Below are 15935 nucleotides of genomic sequence, written 5' to 3'. Positions count from 1 at the left end.
CCGCTCTCCTTTGACCCTTGTGTAGCTGCTTACTTTGGCACACAGGAAAGTGGACTTGGCTGTCTTGTGGTTTGCCACTAGATCTCCAGAATGGCTGAGGTCATTTAAACAGACAGAACGATGGCCAAGTGAGCAGAGACACCAGACAGAAAAACTGTGAAGCTTAGGAGCAAATTTACCCCCTGAAGTCTTTATTCCTTTCTTTCCTTCTTTTCTTTTCTTTCCCCACTTTAGGCAAGGAAGACTCATTTCGTGCCTCTTTACCTTCGTACTACTAAGGTGGATAGTGACTGTGTTTTGACAGTAAAGCTCCTCTCCTTGGTTGTTTGGTCCCTTCGATCAAAACACCTTTTATGTCACTAGTGCATTCTGGGAAGTGTAGGGAACCTGGCAAAAAGAAACAGACAGCATGATTTCAGAGTGATTATTGTAATTTAAGTCATAGGTTAGCGATGTTTCATTCAGGGATTGTTACTCTGAAAATAAAAAAAATAATTTTTAGTTCGTCTGACTAAAAAAGACACATTATCTTGTTATATTTCTTGATGGCTTATTTCTCAAATACTACTAGATGTTTAATCAGCCTTGTGTTTTTATGTATTTCAGGTCCACCTCAGCAATAACATGAAGTTCGGATGAAGGCCTGAAGGTAATGTCATCTGACTGCTTGTACAACCTCCACATCTGTCCTAAAAATGTGTATCAAACATTATTGATAGACTGACAATGAACATGTGTGAATAAATTATCTCAACTGGGTCCACAACATACTATATCTCTCATAAAAAAAGACCCCTCTGCCAAACACAAGCCACACACCCTGTCAGATTTGTTCATGCATACACACACTTGTTGGCCTCCTGGACAGTATGTGCCAGTGATATAATGAGCAGCAGTAAAAATCACAGCTAGCGCTGGCCATTTGATCTGAACAAATGTTGTCTCAAGATATCAGAGGAAGGAGCGGAAACCAGCTGGCTCCAGTATTTGTTTAAAGAAGGAATCGTCACAGGAAGTTTCCACATGCAGAATGACAAATGCATTCCATATTTCTGCCTGGTTTCATTTTATTCTCAGTGTAACACATTTTGTGTCAAATGTTGTAAATGTATGTATAATATATGTACAGTATATTTGTTGATTATTTCTGATATTCTGTAACAAAAAAAGTCTGTGCAATATTTCAAAAATAAAGCTACATGATAGCAAAATGCCACAACATTTATTACTGTAGTACTTTACAGTTGATTATGATTTACTTTGCCAGAGTGCTTAGCACTGACAAACACATAGTACCAGTTATTTAGTCCCCCATAACAGCCTATGTGCCTGTCGTGTTAATTTTGGTGACCATCCGGCCCTATTTCAGGAAGGAGGTTTAACAAACTCTGAGTCTAACCCTGATGTCTGAGTTGATTTACCCTGAGATGGGAAACTCTGAGTTTTCGGTTTCAGAACAGCTGATATAAGTTGGTTCAATCAACTCGGAGTATGTTCACACGCGTGCACCACCACAATAAAACGGCAGCATGAATGGAGCCATGATACTACGATTCACCATGGTAACAACCACAAACAAACGGGTCGGAGGAAATACTTATGTGCACATACAGCAATCATTTTTTATAAAAAATTTAAAAAAAAGAACTCAACTTCCTAAATGTGACTATTTTCTAGTTTCCCCACTCCTCCATGACAATAAACTGAATATCTTTGATTAACAAGCAAAACAAGAAATTTAAGGACGTCATCCTGGGCTTTGAAAAACTGACATATTTCACAATTTTCTGACATTTTATAGACCAAACAACTAATCGATTAATCGAGAAAATAATGGATGGATTAATCGGCTATGAAAAGAATAACAATTTTTAGTTACAGCCCTAACTTCTTTCGTATACCTCTTACTCCCTTGCAAATGGCAGTTGTAGTATGGGGGTTCCTCTGGCTAATTTTCCTATGGAATCCAACTGGAAAATGACCCAGGAAATTAGACTTTTAAGCAATTCTTCTCAAATTTCAGCCATGAAGGGTGTAAAGACAACTAAGATGTTTGGTTGCATCATTAGTTAAATATCAATTCATTAGTAGTCAAATTAATTACACATTACACCATTACTGTATACAAGAAACCCACCCTTAGTAACTAAGTAACTAAATGAATACATAAGACACATATGGCCCAGTGCTCCTACATTCACAGTATCCTGACCGTCAACCTCAACTGGTAATCAAAATCAGCCCATCCAGTCACGTCAGAGTTACACACCTTCCCAAACAGAAGACATCCTGTGAACATGGGAGCAACCTGTTTGCATGGCTTTGCGTTGATTTGTTTGACAGATGACAAGCAGCTGCACAATTTGCATCCAGTTGCCTTGGAGAAAGAGCTCTCTTTGGTCAAGTCTTGATATCTGTTACTTCTCTCAGTCCCATCATTGACCTTCTTCATGATGTGTGGATTTAAAGTGCTCATATTATGCTTTTTGGCTTCTCCCCTTTCCTTGATTGTGTTATATATCTTTTTGTACACGTTATAGGTTTACAAAGTGAAAAAGCCCAAAGTCCATCCCAAAGGGACTCCAGAGAAAACACTGTTCACAAACTGCTCCAAACAGCTCTATTGTAGTCCAGCCTTTACTTCAGAGACAAACCTGGTCACTTTGTAACACACGTTATAATGCTCGCCTAGCTGCTAGCATGGCACGCCCTCATACTCTGCAACTGACAAGCTAGCAGTACTTACTGCGCATGTGCGACTCCCAACAAAAATGGTACAGAAGTGAGATGTCTCACTCTGTAGCTAAAACAGAGAGCTCAACACACAGGGTGAAAAGAGGAGCTGCAGCAATGTGCAGTACAACAAATATATGGTGTTTTCTGAAAATTAAACCACATACACCTATTCTGGTACAACCTCTAAATACAATTATGAACTTGAAAATGAGCGTAATATGAGCACTTTAAAGCTATTTTTAATTGACACAAAAATAAACATTCCTACGTCAGACTACATAGCAGTGGTGCATAACTATCAAATATATCAAATAGCTTAGCTTAGAAAGCATAGTGTTTCCTTTAATAATGTTTGAGATGACACATGACGCACAGCTCAATACTTCCGCCATGCCACATCATATATCAGACTGTTGTTCAATTGCAAATGTCAACTTAGTTTTCAGCACTCTGGAGTTCAGGTTGATTTGGGCTATTTTGCCAACTTTCTATGCATTTATGTTTTGTCTTTGTTTAACCCTTTTTAAACTGACCTTACACCACATGCATGGTATTTTATTCTAAGCACTAATGCTGCTTTAAGCCTGATGATGTATGAAGCTGCCAGGAACCCAAAATACAATAAAAATTACAAAGGACCCTATAATAATGTACACATCTTTAGTCATAATCACTCAAAATATTATAATAGAACAGTTCTAGTTGTAAGAAGTAATATTTCAATATTTATACAAACAAATACAAGAGAAACATGTAAGAAATAAAACTACAATACAGTCTGTTTACATGTTAAGTGATTTTATTTTGTCTTTTTCATTTAAAGTCCATGTATGCCTCCAAATCAGAAAATATTAAATGGTTTACCGACCGCTACATCATTACTTCTAACTGGTCTTTTCAGCTTGTTTCTACCTGATATATCAATAAAGTTATGTTACTATAAACAATACATGCTCAATGTATTCTCCAATTGATAGACAGACTCCAAAGGGTGTGTTTAACAGTTTTTTCAACATTGGAAATACATATTAGGCTACATCATGTAGTTTAATATGTAGCTATCATAGAAATGTCACTGTTGACTATGTTCTCCACCCCAAAATTATATTCAGGCAGGCAAGCAGTGACTTTGGGAAACTAATCTACCGGAGCAGGACTGACAATTTTTAAATAATAATTATAACTGTAGTTATTGGCATCAACACTAAAGTCTAAGCTTTTCTCACATCTTCTCAGACATTTTTAACATGGCAGGCTATATAGCCCCTTTCACAGATACAAAATCACAAAGTGCTTAACATTAAAAACAGTTACACAATATAAGCTAAAAGACCGAGATAGCAACAATACACATCACAGGGCTGACAAGATTAAAATCACAGCAGCAGCAGCAGCAGCTAAATAAGAGCAGAGACAAAAAAGTTATTAGCTATTTGGATAGGCTAACCAAAAGCCAGTCTGACAAAACATTTTTTTAGTTTTTATTGTTTCACACAAGCATCACAGGAGTCTAGGGATCACATTGATAAGGAGAGAACGTTTCAAAGATTGGGAGCCACAGCTTGAACAGCACGGTCACTTTGAGTTTTATAGTGGGTCTGAGGGACATCCAGTAAATTTAGCTCAGATGATCTAAGATCCTTATTTGGCATGTAAGTTTGGAGGAGGAATTAAATAGGAGGCCAGTGAAGTGAGAATAGAAATGGTTAATTCAGCAAACCAAAATACACTTTCTGGATAAAATGAGTCCCCACAATGCACACTGGTATTGAAAGACTCTCAACAGTCAGCAGTCAGGTCAAATATTAACTTTTGTTCTGCTGACAAGATACTGCCAGCGCTTCTTTATTAGTGGAAACAGTTGAAAGTGTATGTGTGCGTCCAGATGTCGTGCTAATGGAGAAGAGGATTTTGATCGTTACCCAAGCAACCCATAAATCAAAGCCGCAACATCTATGGTACACTGACCAATCAGAGTAAGAGCATTGAGTCAAAATGTTTTACCTTTGGAGGGTTATCCAGTTAGAGCTGTCACACGTTTCTGTGATTTAAAACTGGCTTGAAGAGCACGCGAATAGCTGTCTCGAATTTACTTTAAATTCAACTTTGACTTTGGAGAATGCCCCGACCTGCAGTAATGGAAGCTGTCTTTGGTGGACAACTCATGACATCTTCGCATTTTATCCAGACTTTGATTGTTAGTCTGAAGTGATTAACCTCTTTTCTGAGTTTGAGCATCAGTGTTTGGGTCCATTCCGGTGCTGGAGGAGGTTGATGGCGAGGTTCCAGTCGGTGCGCGTCAAAGTGAGCTGGACAACATTTTTGACTCTGGCCCACTTCACATACCTGCTGGTCGGGGCCACCATCTTCCAGATCCTGGAGCGAGAGGCTGAGAGCAAGAACCGAATACACTTCCAACTGGAGAAGTTGAATTTCTTGGCTAATTACACCTGCCTGGACGGACCAGCCTTGGAGGAGTTTGTTCAGGTTCACAGTCTTCACAGTTCTTTAAGGATTACTTGTTCGTTAATTGTTATTAAGTGCAGTAGACTCATGCTTACATGTCTCGATTTGTGCATGTATAGGTACTGAGCATGTGTGTGTATTTCAGTCCTGGGTGTAATGTGTGTTCTAAAAACAGAGTGAACAAAAAAACATTGTAATTTCCCTTGCGGGATTCTCCATTTTCGTCCGCTAACAACACAAAGTAAAAATTATCATTTATTTATTATTAAGACAGTTGTTGAAACTGACTGAATTAATTAAATTTATTTAGAACAAAAAAGGTCATACAAAAAATAATATTACAAAAATCGTAGAGATACATGAATAACAAATACTTGATTTTCCTCTTTTTTTTGACATGTTCAAGCAGGAGTGGGAAAAAGTATACAATAATTTAATCCCACGCCTTCTCCATAATTTATTGCTGGTTAGTTTTTTATTAAACGCAACCACATTTTTAACTCTAAAAATTAATCTGGATGTTTTTACAGAATTTGTCAGTTCCTTTTAATTTGAATAGTGGTAACATGCTAAAAAACATGGGCTTTTTTTCTCAATTCTTTATTGTACAAAAGTTAATTTACAAAGGTACACACAGATACATAGAATAGACATTACAAAAAAGACAATACCATAAAAAACAAATACATTTACATTTTATAATGCCAGAGCATGTGTCATATCATTTCATAGTATATTCATTTAATAACTTAAAGGTCTTAATGGCTTTTTTATATTAAATATAAGGGTGCTATATAGCTGAAATTGTTTAATAAAGTGCAGGAAAGTTGTAGCCTGGGAAAACCCTGACGAACTTCTGGCAAATTTGAGATTTGCTCTGCAAGTCAGTCTGGCCAAGAGCCCATTCAAGCCAATTTCCAATTTTTCCAAATCGAGGCACCAATCACAACCGTTGAGGTGGGCTTTACACAATGACAATAGCGCAGCGACAGCATGCAACTTTTTGTTTACATTCAACATGACGGCCACCAAAGCACAGCAACCCGTTGATGCCGCTGTCGCTGCGTTGGTCTGATTGGTTGAAGGACTATTCAATTGCGCCCAGATGCATACGAGTGGCGTCCGTTGGTGACGCCCCTTTGGAAATAGGCTGTAAATGAAGCTTGCCCAGACCCACTCTCAGTTACAGCTGAGAAGGGTCTGATGTCAACCAGGCTCGGAAAGTTGGTTTGGTTCTTGACCATTTAAAAAAAAATACATGGGCTGTCTTGATCAAAGTAATGATGATTGACAACAAGTCTGTGCATCTCTGAGGAAATATGATGATAAAAAGAGCTCATCAAATACTGAGTGACAGAGAAATTGAGTGATTAGGTACATAGTAGTCTATATCCTTGACGTTCCACTTCTGGGATTGCTCCAGTGCCGCAGGAAATTCCGCCGGATCCATGTTTTGTCACAGATTTTCCGTTTCCTTCCGCTTTCTTTTTTGTTGGAATTTTAAACTCCGGTGAATTTATGAGGACTATAGTTAACTGCTCCTCAGATCTCTAAAATTGAGTTTTGACACTATGATGGAACTAAACCTGACACTTTATAAGTCACAGTAATAGTGACCAATTTGACACAATGTTCTAACATTCAGCAATTTTAGTTGCTTACATTTCAATTCAGGTTCTAATCTGTGGCATGAAATTGCCAACTTCTTCTCTGGGGACTACCAACGTTAAACTTCACAAGCACACTCCTGCTCTCCCTCTGACAGATTAGATAGAGACTCAGCCAAAGGCGTCAGTCTGGCACAACCACCTCCAAATGGCCAACACTATGTTTCTGTTAATGGTAATTGTTTGTCCTCTAACAGACACGTTCACAAACTCTCTCTTGAAGCACCAAAATTTATAAAAAAAAAAAAGAAAGTTTATAAGTTTTTATTATTATAATTTTTAGGGGCGGTTGAGATGAAATTTAGGGGAGCTCGAGCCCCCCTAAAAAGGGTCTAAAATCGCCCATGTTCCAGCGGGATGTCTGGAGCATCGGCGGCCCAGACAGTGGTTCTCAAACTTTTTTCAACATTGTTCCCCCTTTGAATTGTTTTTTTTTTCAAGCCAGGTAACCCCTGACAAGCACAAAACATTTTTTGGTAGAAAAATAAAAAAAAGAGGTATAATACACTGCTGGCAATGATAGATTTACAACAACCTTGTTACTGAAAACATTTAAATGCTATATTTCAAATGTTTAAGATCCATCACTTAATTCATTCATTATTATAGTGTGATAATTTTAGGAATTATGCATGACATATTTTTAAATGAGCATTTAGCAAAAATCGTAGGTAGCCCCTGCAGTACTCCAAAGTACCCCTAGGGGTACACATACCCCCATTTGAGAAACACTGTCAGGTAAGACTTTTTGAGGTGAGAGTTACCTTATTCTCAGATTTGAATACACTCCTTTGTGTGTTTGCAGGTGATTTTGGAAGCCTGGGAAAAGGGAGTGAATCCCTCAGGCAACTCAACAAACCCCAGCAACTGGGACTTCAGTAGCTCCTTCTTTTTTGCAGGCACAGTAGTCACAACTATAGGTGAGCATCTTTACATATTCATACATATGCTTTTTAACTTGTCTGATTTGTAGGGCTGCCCCCTTGCAAAATTACAAATCCCACTATGGCCACGCCAAGACCCACTTGGCGTGGCCATAGTGATCGATTGGTTGGGGTTAGGCATTTGACTTTGAGTGGTTAAGGTTAGGATACTCGATTGGTCAGGGGATAGGACTTGAACAAATCAGGTTACGTTACCTTGCGTAAGCATGGACGTCTTGCCAATAGTAGCTGTTGAAGGGCGGGTATTGTGGCCATAGTGGGGAGAAAACTATCGCTGCCCCCTCTTAGTCGATTAGTCGTTGATTGGTCATTTTGATCTTAGTCGACTAAGATTTCTTTAGTCGAACCATTTTTTATGCTTTTTTTTCATGCTGAATGACTTATTTCCAAGAAACTTATGAGCAAATCTCTAGTAAACGCAAGATTTAAAGTGGTCATTTTGCATGATTCTTTGTGGAGGAACTCAGTTTTACAGATCTGTCAATTGAATCAACAATTTGATTAGTGGACACAATCATATGAGCGTAAGTCCACTAAGAATTTCTTTAGTCGAGGACAGCCCTGCTGGTTTGATAAAATAATCATTATCACAAATCATTGGCTTGTCCACAGGCTACGGCAACCTCTCCCCCAGCACGGTATCTGGTCAAGTGTTTTGTGTGTTTTACGCACTGTGTGGAATCCCCCTGAACCTGGCCTTCCTCAAACAGCTGGGGAAGTGTCTCACTATCCACCTGGGTCGCCTGGAGAGGGGAATGGTCTCAGTTGTTCCACACAAGGTACTGACACATTAGACATTATTTGCTGCAAAAAGCACCTGAGATATGCTTTCTAGACATATCTATGCTCATTTTTGCTTTGCTTTTTCTAGCCATCACTGTAGAGATCAAACCTAGAAGTAGGGCTGGGCAATATATCGATATTAAATTGATATATGAGGTTACATATCGTCTCACATTTTGGATATTGATATAGGGTTGTCTTTTACTGGTTTTAAAGGCTGCATTACAGTAAAGTTTCCTTATTTGCCCTTAACAACTTTGTCAATATATCCCATTACTGACGATTACTTATCAAAAATGTCATTGTGTGAATAATTTGTGAAAGCACCAATAGTCAAACCTTCATTGTTGCCGCAATATCAACATCGATGTATTTGGATTTTCTCCATGTGGGCCAGCTCTACCTATAAGACATGCCAAGAAAAGGCCACTTTGTCATGCCTAACTGATGCCAATGTTTCCGCTGTTTCTTTCCTAGCAAACAGTTGAGGCTCTGGCAGTGAGCTTGTTCTTCATCACAGGCAGCCTCCTGTTTTTGGTCATCCCTCCTCTGCTGTTTAGTTACGTGGAAGGCTGGACGTTTGGCGAGGGCTTCTATTTCACCTTCATTACCCTCAGCACCATTGGTTTTGGAGATTACGTAGTGGGTGAGTAGAGAGAGCAAACAAGCACTTATGTGCTGGAAAGGCCACAGCGGTCACATCTGTTAGATAAAGAAAATGCTTTGAGACAATTATTGTGTTTTAATTTGAATGTTTAAAGCAATAAAATCAACATGCTGTCCCGATGTTTCATGTCGATTCTTGTAGGGACTGACCCAGGCAAGCAGTACATCTCTCTGTACCGAAGCCTTGCAGGCATATGGATCATCTTTGCCTTGGCTTGGCTTGCTCTTATCCTCAACATGGGAGCCAGAATAATGGCGCATGCGATTGGCCTGACTCATCCAGGCTTTAAAAAACAAGAGGACGATGAGAACGTGCCATCCACTAAACTAGAAGACACGTCAAAAATCTGACGGTGGACTTTAGACGGGACTATCTACAGTACATGTAATATTCAATTAGTGTAACTGTTCTCTGTACATATTATCATACATGGTACACTAAGAAAACATGAGCAGCTTTTTGAAAAAACTGTTTCTGTTAGATATTTGCCTCAGAATATTTATTCCTCTTTAAATGCTTTGTTTTTTATGTTTCGCCTGGTTGAGAATTGATTTTGTATATTACACAATAAGCTGGGAAAACATTACAGGTTTTTTGTTTGACAATTCTACCTCAACCAAGCTAAAGAGTCAGTACAGTAGATCAGGGCCCGTATTTATCAAACGTCTAAGAATTACACAGAGTTTAAAATATATCCGCTGAGTGGGAGCAATAAGAGACATTTATAAATTCCTACAGGCAATGTAGTACAGGAGCAACCTTTGATAGCAACTCACAAGTGATCGTGTGATTAATCACGTGTGCGCTAAATAGGCAATTAGAAACAAGGATTTAAACTACATCTGCCTAATTTTTCATTCTTTAAACAAGATTTGATCGAGATGTTATTAAATATTATAAAGTCTCAATATGAAAATGTGTTTTGCATCAGGTAACAATCCTGTTATGTTTTTCCACCCTACCAACAGGTAAAATTATTAATACCTGCTAAACTATGAATCTGTTTTTTTGTACTATTGTTTATGTAATTGTTTTTTGTGTATGTTAACCAACTGCAACTCCAATTATTAGAATGTGTGTGTGTGTGTGTGTGTGTGTGTGTGTGTGTGTGTGTGTGTGTGCGTGCGTGCGTGCGTGCCTGCGTGCGTGCGTGCCTGCGTGTGATCATGTGAGTCCACATCTGTGTTTGTGTACTGATGGTAAACTGTGGTAAATTCAGCACGGAGGGCTATCTTAAACAAACACATTAATCAAGATGGTGGTGTGAGGTGACCTGAGAGCACAGAGGACTGATCCCAGAAGGGCAGCTGGGATACACCATTTTTTATATGTTCATTCAAACTGGCCAGAACTGTTAGCAGAACAAGAACTGTCACTTTCTGTCTCAAACTGCCGGCATGAAGAATCACATGCAAACGTAATTGAAACTGAAATATAGTCTGATAAATAGTGCGCTGTGGTTATTTTGCTCAGTCCTAGATATTGTGCAGTGCATCTAGAAATCACATACCAACTGTAACTGGTCTTAAATTGTCCCCTGCCATGAAGAAGCAAACTCCACGACCTCATAGACAATGGCTCATTTTGGCCAGAAACCTATAGTTATCACCTAGAGCCAAACCTGTGCTGCTGTCTCTCCCTCTTCAGATTTTTTTCCACCAGATTTGCATGCCAGGCCATTGGAGTGATTTAAACAGTAGTGCAGATGGAGGTTCATTTGCCTGCAATACAGGGAAAAACACGAAGCCAAGCAGGTAAACCCTCACTCCTCTCTGTCCCCGGCTGCTGAGGTTGAGACGCTGAGCTTTCCTGGATCCAAAAGTTCTACCAGGAAGCCGAGATGGGAATAAAAGAAATGCTCAACTTGGCCCGGGTGCCCTCCATCCTCATGCTCGGGGTGGTTTACGTGGCCTATGTGCTGATCGGCGGAGTGGTTTTCTGGAAGTTGGAGGGAGATCTCGGACAGAAGGACATCAGTCTTTTACTGCTGAACAAAGAACAGGTGCTCAACACATACAAATGTCTGAACCAAGAAGGCCTGGAGTCAGTGGCTCAGGTGAGGCTCGGGGCATCAAAAGAGGCCGGTTAATGAGATAGAATCCGACATGGAGAGTGTTTTATAGCAGCAATATAGGCAACACAGTTACAGATGTCGGCACATTACACTCAGGCACTCAGGAATTCTAACATGCAAATGTGATGGGAGTATTTTACAGTGACGCAGCTAATATCTGCTCGTATCCATATCTGTATGTTTTGTATATGTCAACCTGTGGGTTTTACAGAGACCACTGGATTTAGATCTGGACCACAATCCTATTCCTTTTGCATTTTCATATTTCTGAATGGAGAAATGCCATCGTCATTAAAAGACTCACGCATACTTAAATGAACAGTTCTGTCCCTCGCTTTCACAAAGTATAATGTTTTCCATTACGCTTTACATCAAGTATACAGTTGATACATTGTACACTCAGTATTTGACTGCAGTTGCCAAAACAGACACTTTTACGGAATTAAAATACATGTGAGACAGATATTTTTCAGTTAAGTGTTTTTCTGTTTTTACCTTCACTTTCAATAAAGTGAAGGTAATTAGCAACAGTAGTAGAATAAAAGTTCAACAGTAGTAGGACCATTCACCAATACAGATTTGGGCCTTTAAACAAGAACAACACAAATCTGCCACTGGAAACTGTTCCAAGCAATGGAGGGCCATTATGTGGCAAAGAGGCAACTTCTTCTATGCAAATACCAGCTCCTCCAGCCTTTCAGCCATGCACATTCTACATTGCCTTTGTGTCTTGCTTTGACTTGATTTACAGCAGCGAAGTTGTGTAATCTTTTCCTTGGAAACTTTACCTTTACCAATCAAATTAATTCTGTAGAAAAGCAAAAGTTAGGTTGCACACAATTTGCAGCGTAAGAAAAACAACTGTTGATCATTCTAAAACTGAAATCAAAGCAGGCCATACAGGCGGTATGGTGCACCCTAAGTATACAGTAAGGCATGAAGAAGATACAATTTAAATAAAGTCTGTTTTCAAGAATAAGCCAACACTTTGAGTTATAACATCTTTTTAGGATGAGGAACTCATCACACTAGATAAGAAGGCCACAGGTCTCAGTGTTATGTAATTCTTTTGGAGGAATTTTCCATGCTGGTGATGAACTTTTATGTAACCTACTGTGTCATTGACATATCTGCTCTACCTGACACAGAGGGTCTTCTCTATGTCATGCACACAACTGTACTATATTGGCCTAAAAACCCAGTTTTGGATCAATACATACATGAGTTACATAACAGTGAGTCATAAGATCTGACCCATAAAATACGCCATTCCTTCAAGAGTTTGAACAGTTTAACCCAGTTTGTAACTTTAATGTGTTTCAGGTTGTTCAAGCTGCATCTAAGGTGGGCCTAAGTTTGAAAGACAACAATACTTCGGACGGCTTCTGGAAATTCACCAGCTCAGCTGTGTTTGCTGCCACCGTGGTCACAACTATAGGTTAGACTACACAGGATTAAATCCAAGAGCTTTTTAATCACGCCCCATAGCAAGTCTAGTCAATGTTTGGGCAACCTAAACGCCGATGATTTGATTATATCAGACTTATAACCTGGTCAGTGACCCGTATGACCACTTTTAATCATTTGTTGGAGTAACTGAAATAGGATTTGACACTGTTTTTCAATGTTTAACATATTGACCAATCTTAGACCCTAACAATTGTATTTCTGTCAGTATAAATACACCATTTCATACTACATACATTATTGTCTATGTATTTCTGAAGATGTCTGAGCAGAAGATGACATTTACTTCTTTCACGTGGCACTTTGCAAAAGTGCACCTCTTTAATTTTTTTCATTGTATATTTATAGCAAGGTGACACTTGTTTGTTAATGAACCTTAGGGGGCAGGATTTATTATGATAATTAATTAACCCTGAATAAGGGTTATAAAAACTACTATCAATAAGCACTGGAAACTTATGTGTATTTGCCCTAATCCTGACCCTAATTTTGTATTATTGTAATAATCTAAAACCTAAATATAATAATTTGGTTGGTAAAACTCTGTAGAGATTATATATTAGGGACAGCTGCTGTGTTCCAGAACCCTTCCAACGGGTTGCCGCAGTAGTGGGTACAGCAAACCAGTTGTTATCCAGTTCCGGCTCCGGAACGTGAAACGACATTGCGGCTGGGTGAGTCAGTTTAACACAGTACAACCCCTCTTAGGTAGGAAAGTACACTCATCCAGGCCAGCTCAGATCTCATTCTCTTGTTAAATGCAAACATGCAGGGATAGGAGACAACAAATGTTACGAGCTAGATTAGCCTTTAGTAGCTGTGTGCCTTTTTTCTACACACCGGTGCTAGCTTAGCGGTGTAACAGGCTACACCATCAACAACCTGTTGGAATGTTTCTCGAACACCATATCCATCTCCTTAAACCATCGCTGCTTTAATTGTGCATTCCATTTACCTCAGAACTCAGAACGGATTGACGTCACACCCGAGTTGAATGCGTTTCATTTACAAGTGGGATTTTTCATTGTGGGGTTAGTTCTAGCCAGCTTAGCCTTTGTTAGCAATACCAGTTGATAACAACATGCAACATATTACGCTGGTTTATGTGCATACAAACAGCGTAACAACATGTCCACAGATAGAAGTTGGACAGGACTGTGTGTACAACTGACTTAGTAAGACACAAATAGGACAGAAGTGCTAATAACTGTATGTTATTACAGCTTTCACTACTGTTGATGCACGGGGCAGCCATGTTGGATTTTGAGCTCGGGCTACTGGGAGGTTGTCAGAGTTCCAAGTCCGGAAATCCGAGGTCAAGGGGCGTCTTTCCGACTTTGATCTTTGAAAATCTGACTTCTGAGTACAAATGGAACGCACTAAAAGTCCCTTTTTTGTGGGAGCAAGAGCCAACTGAGAGGCTCATCCCTGAGCAAGAAAGTCTCTTTGGAGTATAGGTGATAAGAACGTATTGAGTGAGAAAGTGATTAAAACACATATTGAACAATTAAATGAGAAGAAAAAGGTCTTACAGTTCTTCTTTTACTTCCACCACAGTAAGATCACACACTAACAACTTACAGTTTTGCAGGTTATGGGAACATAAGTCCAAGGTCTACTGCTGGCCAGATCTTCTGTGTGTTCTTCGCACTATTTGGTATCCCGCTCAACATGGTGGTGCTCAACAGAGTGGGCAAGTACATGCTTGTTATTGAGAGGAACATCTCCGACTTCCTCGAGGGGAAGACCGGGCGAAGGGTGAGAAGAGCTTTAATCACCATAGTGTAATAATGAAGTACGTTTCACATCACTCTTAAAATGTTTGTCTCACACATTTCAAGTGGAAAAGTAATTCTTTGGAACATGACTTACTTCACCCTCCCGCAGAGGTGTACCCGCTTTTTTGTCCACCTGGTGTCTTACCTGTCTGGAACAGTGCTCTTCTTTGTTGTGCCCATGATTGTGTTCCAACTGCAAGAGGGCTGGACATTGTCCCAGGCCATTTACTACTGCTTCATCACCCTCAGTACTATCGGCTTTGGAGACTTCGTGGCAGGTAAAGCACAGTAATAACACTGCGCTACTAATCGTCAACAGAAAGTAGACACATTGTAATCCTGAGTGGCAAGACCATGATTTCTTAGGTTTTTATCAACGCACTATACTTTGCTTTATTAATTAAGTCTTTTCCTTCACAGACAGTAATCCCGACAAAGTATACCCACAGTGGTACAGTGTCCTCATGGCCTCGTGGATCTTCTTCGGCCTGGCCTGGCTGGCCCTCCTCATCAACCACTCCATGGACATCCTGGAGCGGCTCAACGCCCACTTAAAACAGCTCTGGGGTGGACGGGAGCAGGAGGAAGCGCCTGGCAGTGCAGAGGTTGACGACCCAGACACACAGGTGGAGGAGGAAGATGAGATCAAGAAGCCTCCAGTAACTCAGGAAACTGAAGTAATGTGAAGATATCAGCAAGCTGACCTAGTTATAGATTGATCTGTCTCTCAACAAAGACATAGAGTGTGGAGATGTGTGTGTGTGTGTGTGTGTGTGTGTGTGTGTGTGTGTGTGTGTGTGTGTGTGTGTGTGTGTATAATTGTAATAAGACTGCAAATATTGAGAGTCTGTGATGATTTATTATGTGACCGAACATTGATTTTATTCCTTTCTGCCCTGAAATATTGACAATTTTTTGTTGAGTCACGTTTGTTTGTTTGACGACATGCACCATCTACGTGCTGTTTTGTCTGTTAGCACTCTTCACTCCTGTGATGGTTAATCTAATTTGTTTAAAAAAAAGTCCTTTGAGATTAAATTCTGGAAAAGATACCGGGTCAACACTTACTCTGCCCCATGTATCTATCTATCTATGGGTTAGTGGTCAGTAGAAAACGGCAGTCAGTCAGTCTGTGGCTCTGTGGCCTCTCAGTGTGTTGCTCACCACACTGCCCACAAACCAACCAGGGGCATTTTGCATTCACTGGCTGAGCCACAATCAACTGGAAATACATGTGATTTGCTTTGCATATTAAAATGTACTTAAATGACATTGAAGCCATTAAGCTGTCTCTCGGTTTACTGTACCATGACCTGTTGAAAGTAACATTCAACTATACGAGAATCAGAGATT

General features: G+C 39.7%; 2 protein-coding genes across 5 annotated transcripts in view; both read left to right on the top strand.

Annotated features, from left to right (window-relative positions):
* The window catches only part of kif6 (kinesin family member 6), a 60423-nt gene extending 59260 nt beyond the window's left edge, over positions 1-1163 (top strand). For all 4 annotated transcript variants that reach the window (XM_028566654.1, XM_028566653.1, XM_028566655.1 and 1 more), the window contains one exon: positions 607-1163. In XM_028566654.1, coding sequence (XP_028422455.1) covers positions 607-623 — 17 coding nt within the window. In that variant the 3' untranslated portion in view covers positions 624-1163. The remainder of the gene's footprint in view (positions 1-606) is intronic.
* Positions 1164-5010: 3847 nt separating this feature from the next.
* On the top strand, positions 5011-15325 carry kcnk17 (potassium channel, subfamily K, member 17). Its single transcript, XM_028566310.1, has 5 exons — positions 5011-5223; positions 7675-7789; positions 8426-8592; positions 9074-9246; positions 15007-15325. Exons 1-5 carry the CDS (start codon positions 5011-5013, stop codon positions 15266-15268), a joined length of 930 nt encoding a protein of 309 aa, XP_028422111.1. The 3' UTR covers positions 15269-15325.
* The last annotated feature ends 610 nt before the right edge of the window (positions 15326-15935 follow it).

The sequence above is a fragment of the Perca flavescens genome, chromosome 20 (genome assembly GCF_004354835.1).
Source record: "Perca flavescens isolate YP-PL-M2 chromosome 20, PFLA_1.0, whole genome shotgun sequence".
NCBI classification, from domain to species: domain Eukaryota; kingdom Metazoa; phylum Chordata; class Actinopteri; order Perciformes; family Percidae; genus Perca; species Perca flavescens.
The sequence above is the reverse complement of the archived record's forward strand: the minus strand, read 5'-3'. Positions and strand labels throughout refer to the sequence as shown.

Coding starts and splice junctions, on each gene's coding strand:
- kcnk17 (XM_028566310.1), top strand. CDS start 5,011: ATGGCGAGGTTCCAGTCGGTGCGCGTCAAAGTGAGCTGGACAACATTT. Junction 7,790..8,425: donor CACAGTAGTCACAACTATAG/GTGAGCATCTTT, acceptor GCTTGTCCACAG/GCTACGGCAACCTCTCCCCC. Junction 8,593..9,073: donor TCTCAGTTGTTCCACACAAG/GTACTGACACAT, acceptor TTTCTTTCCTAG/CAAACAGTTGAGGCTCTGGC.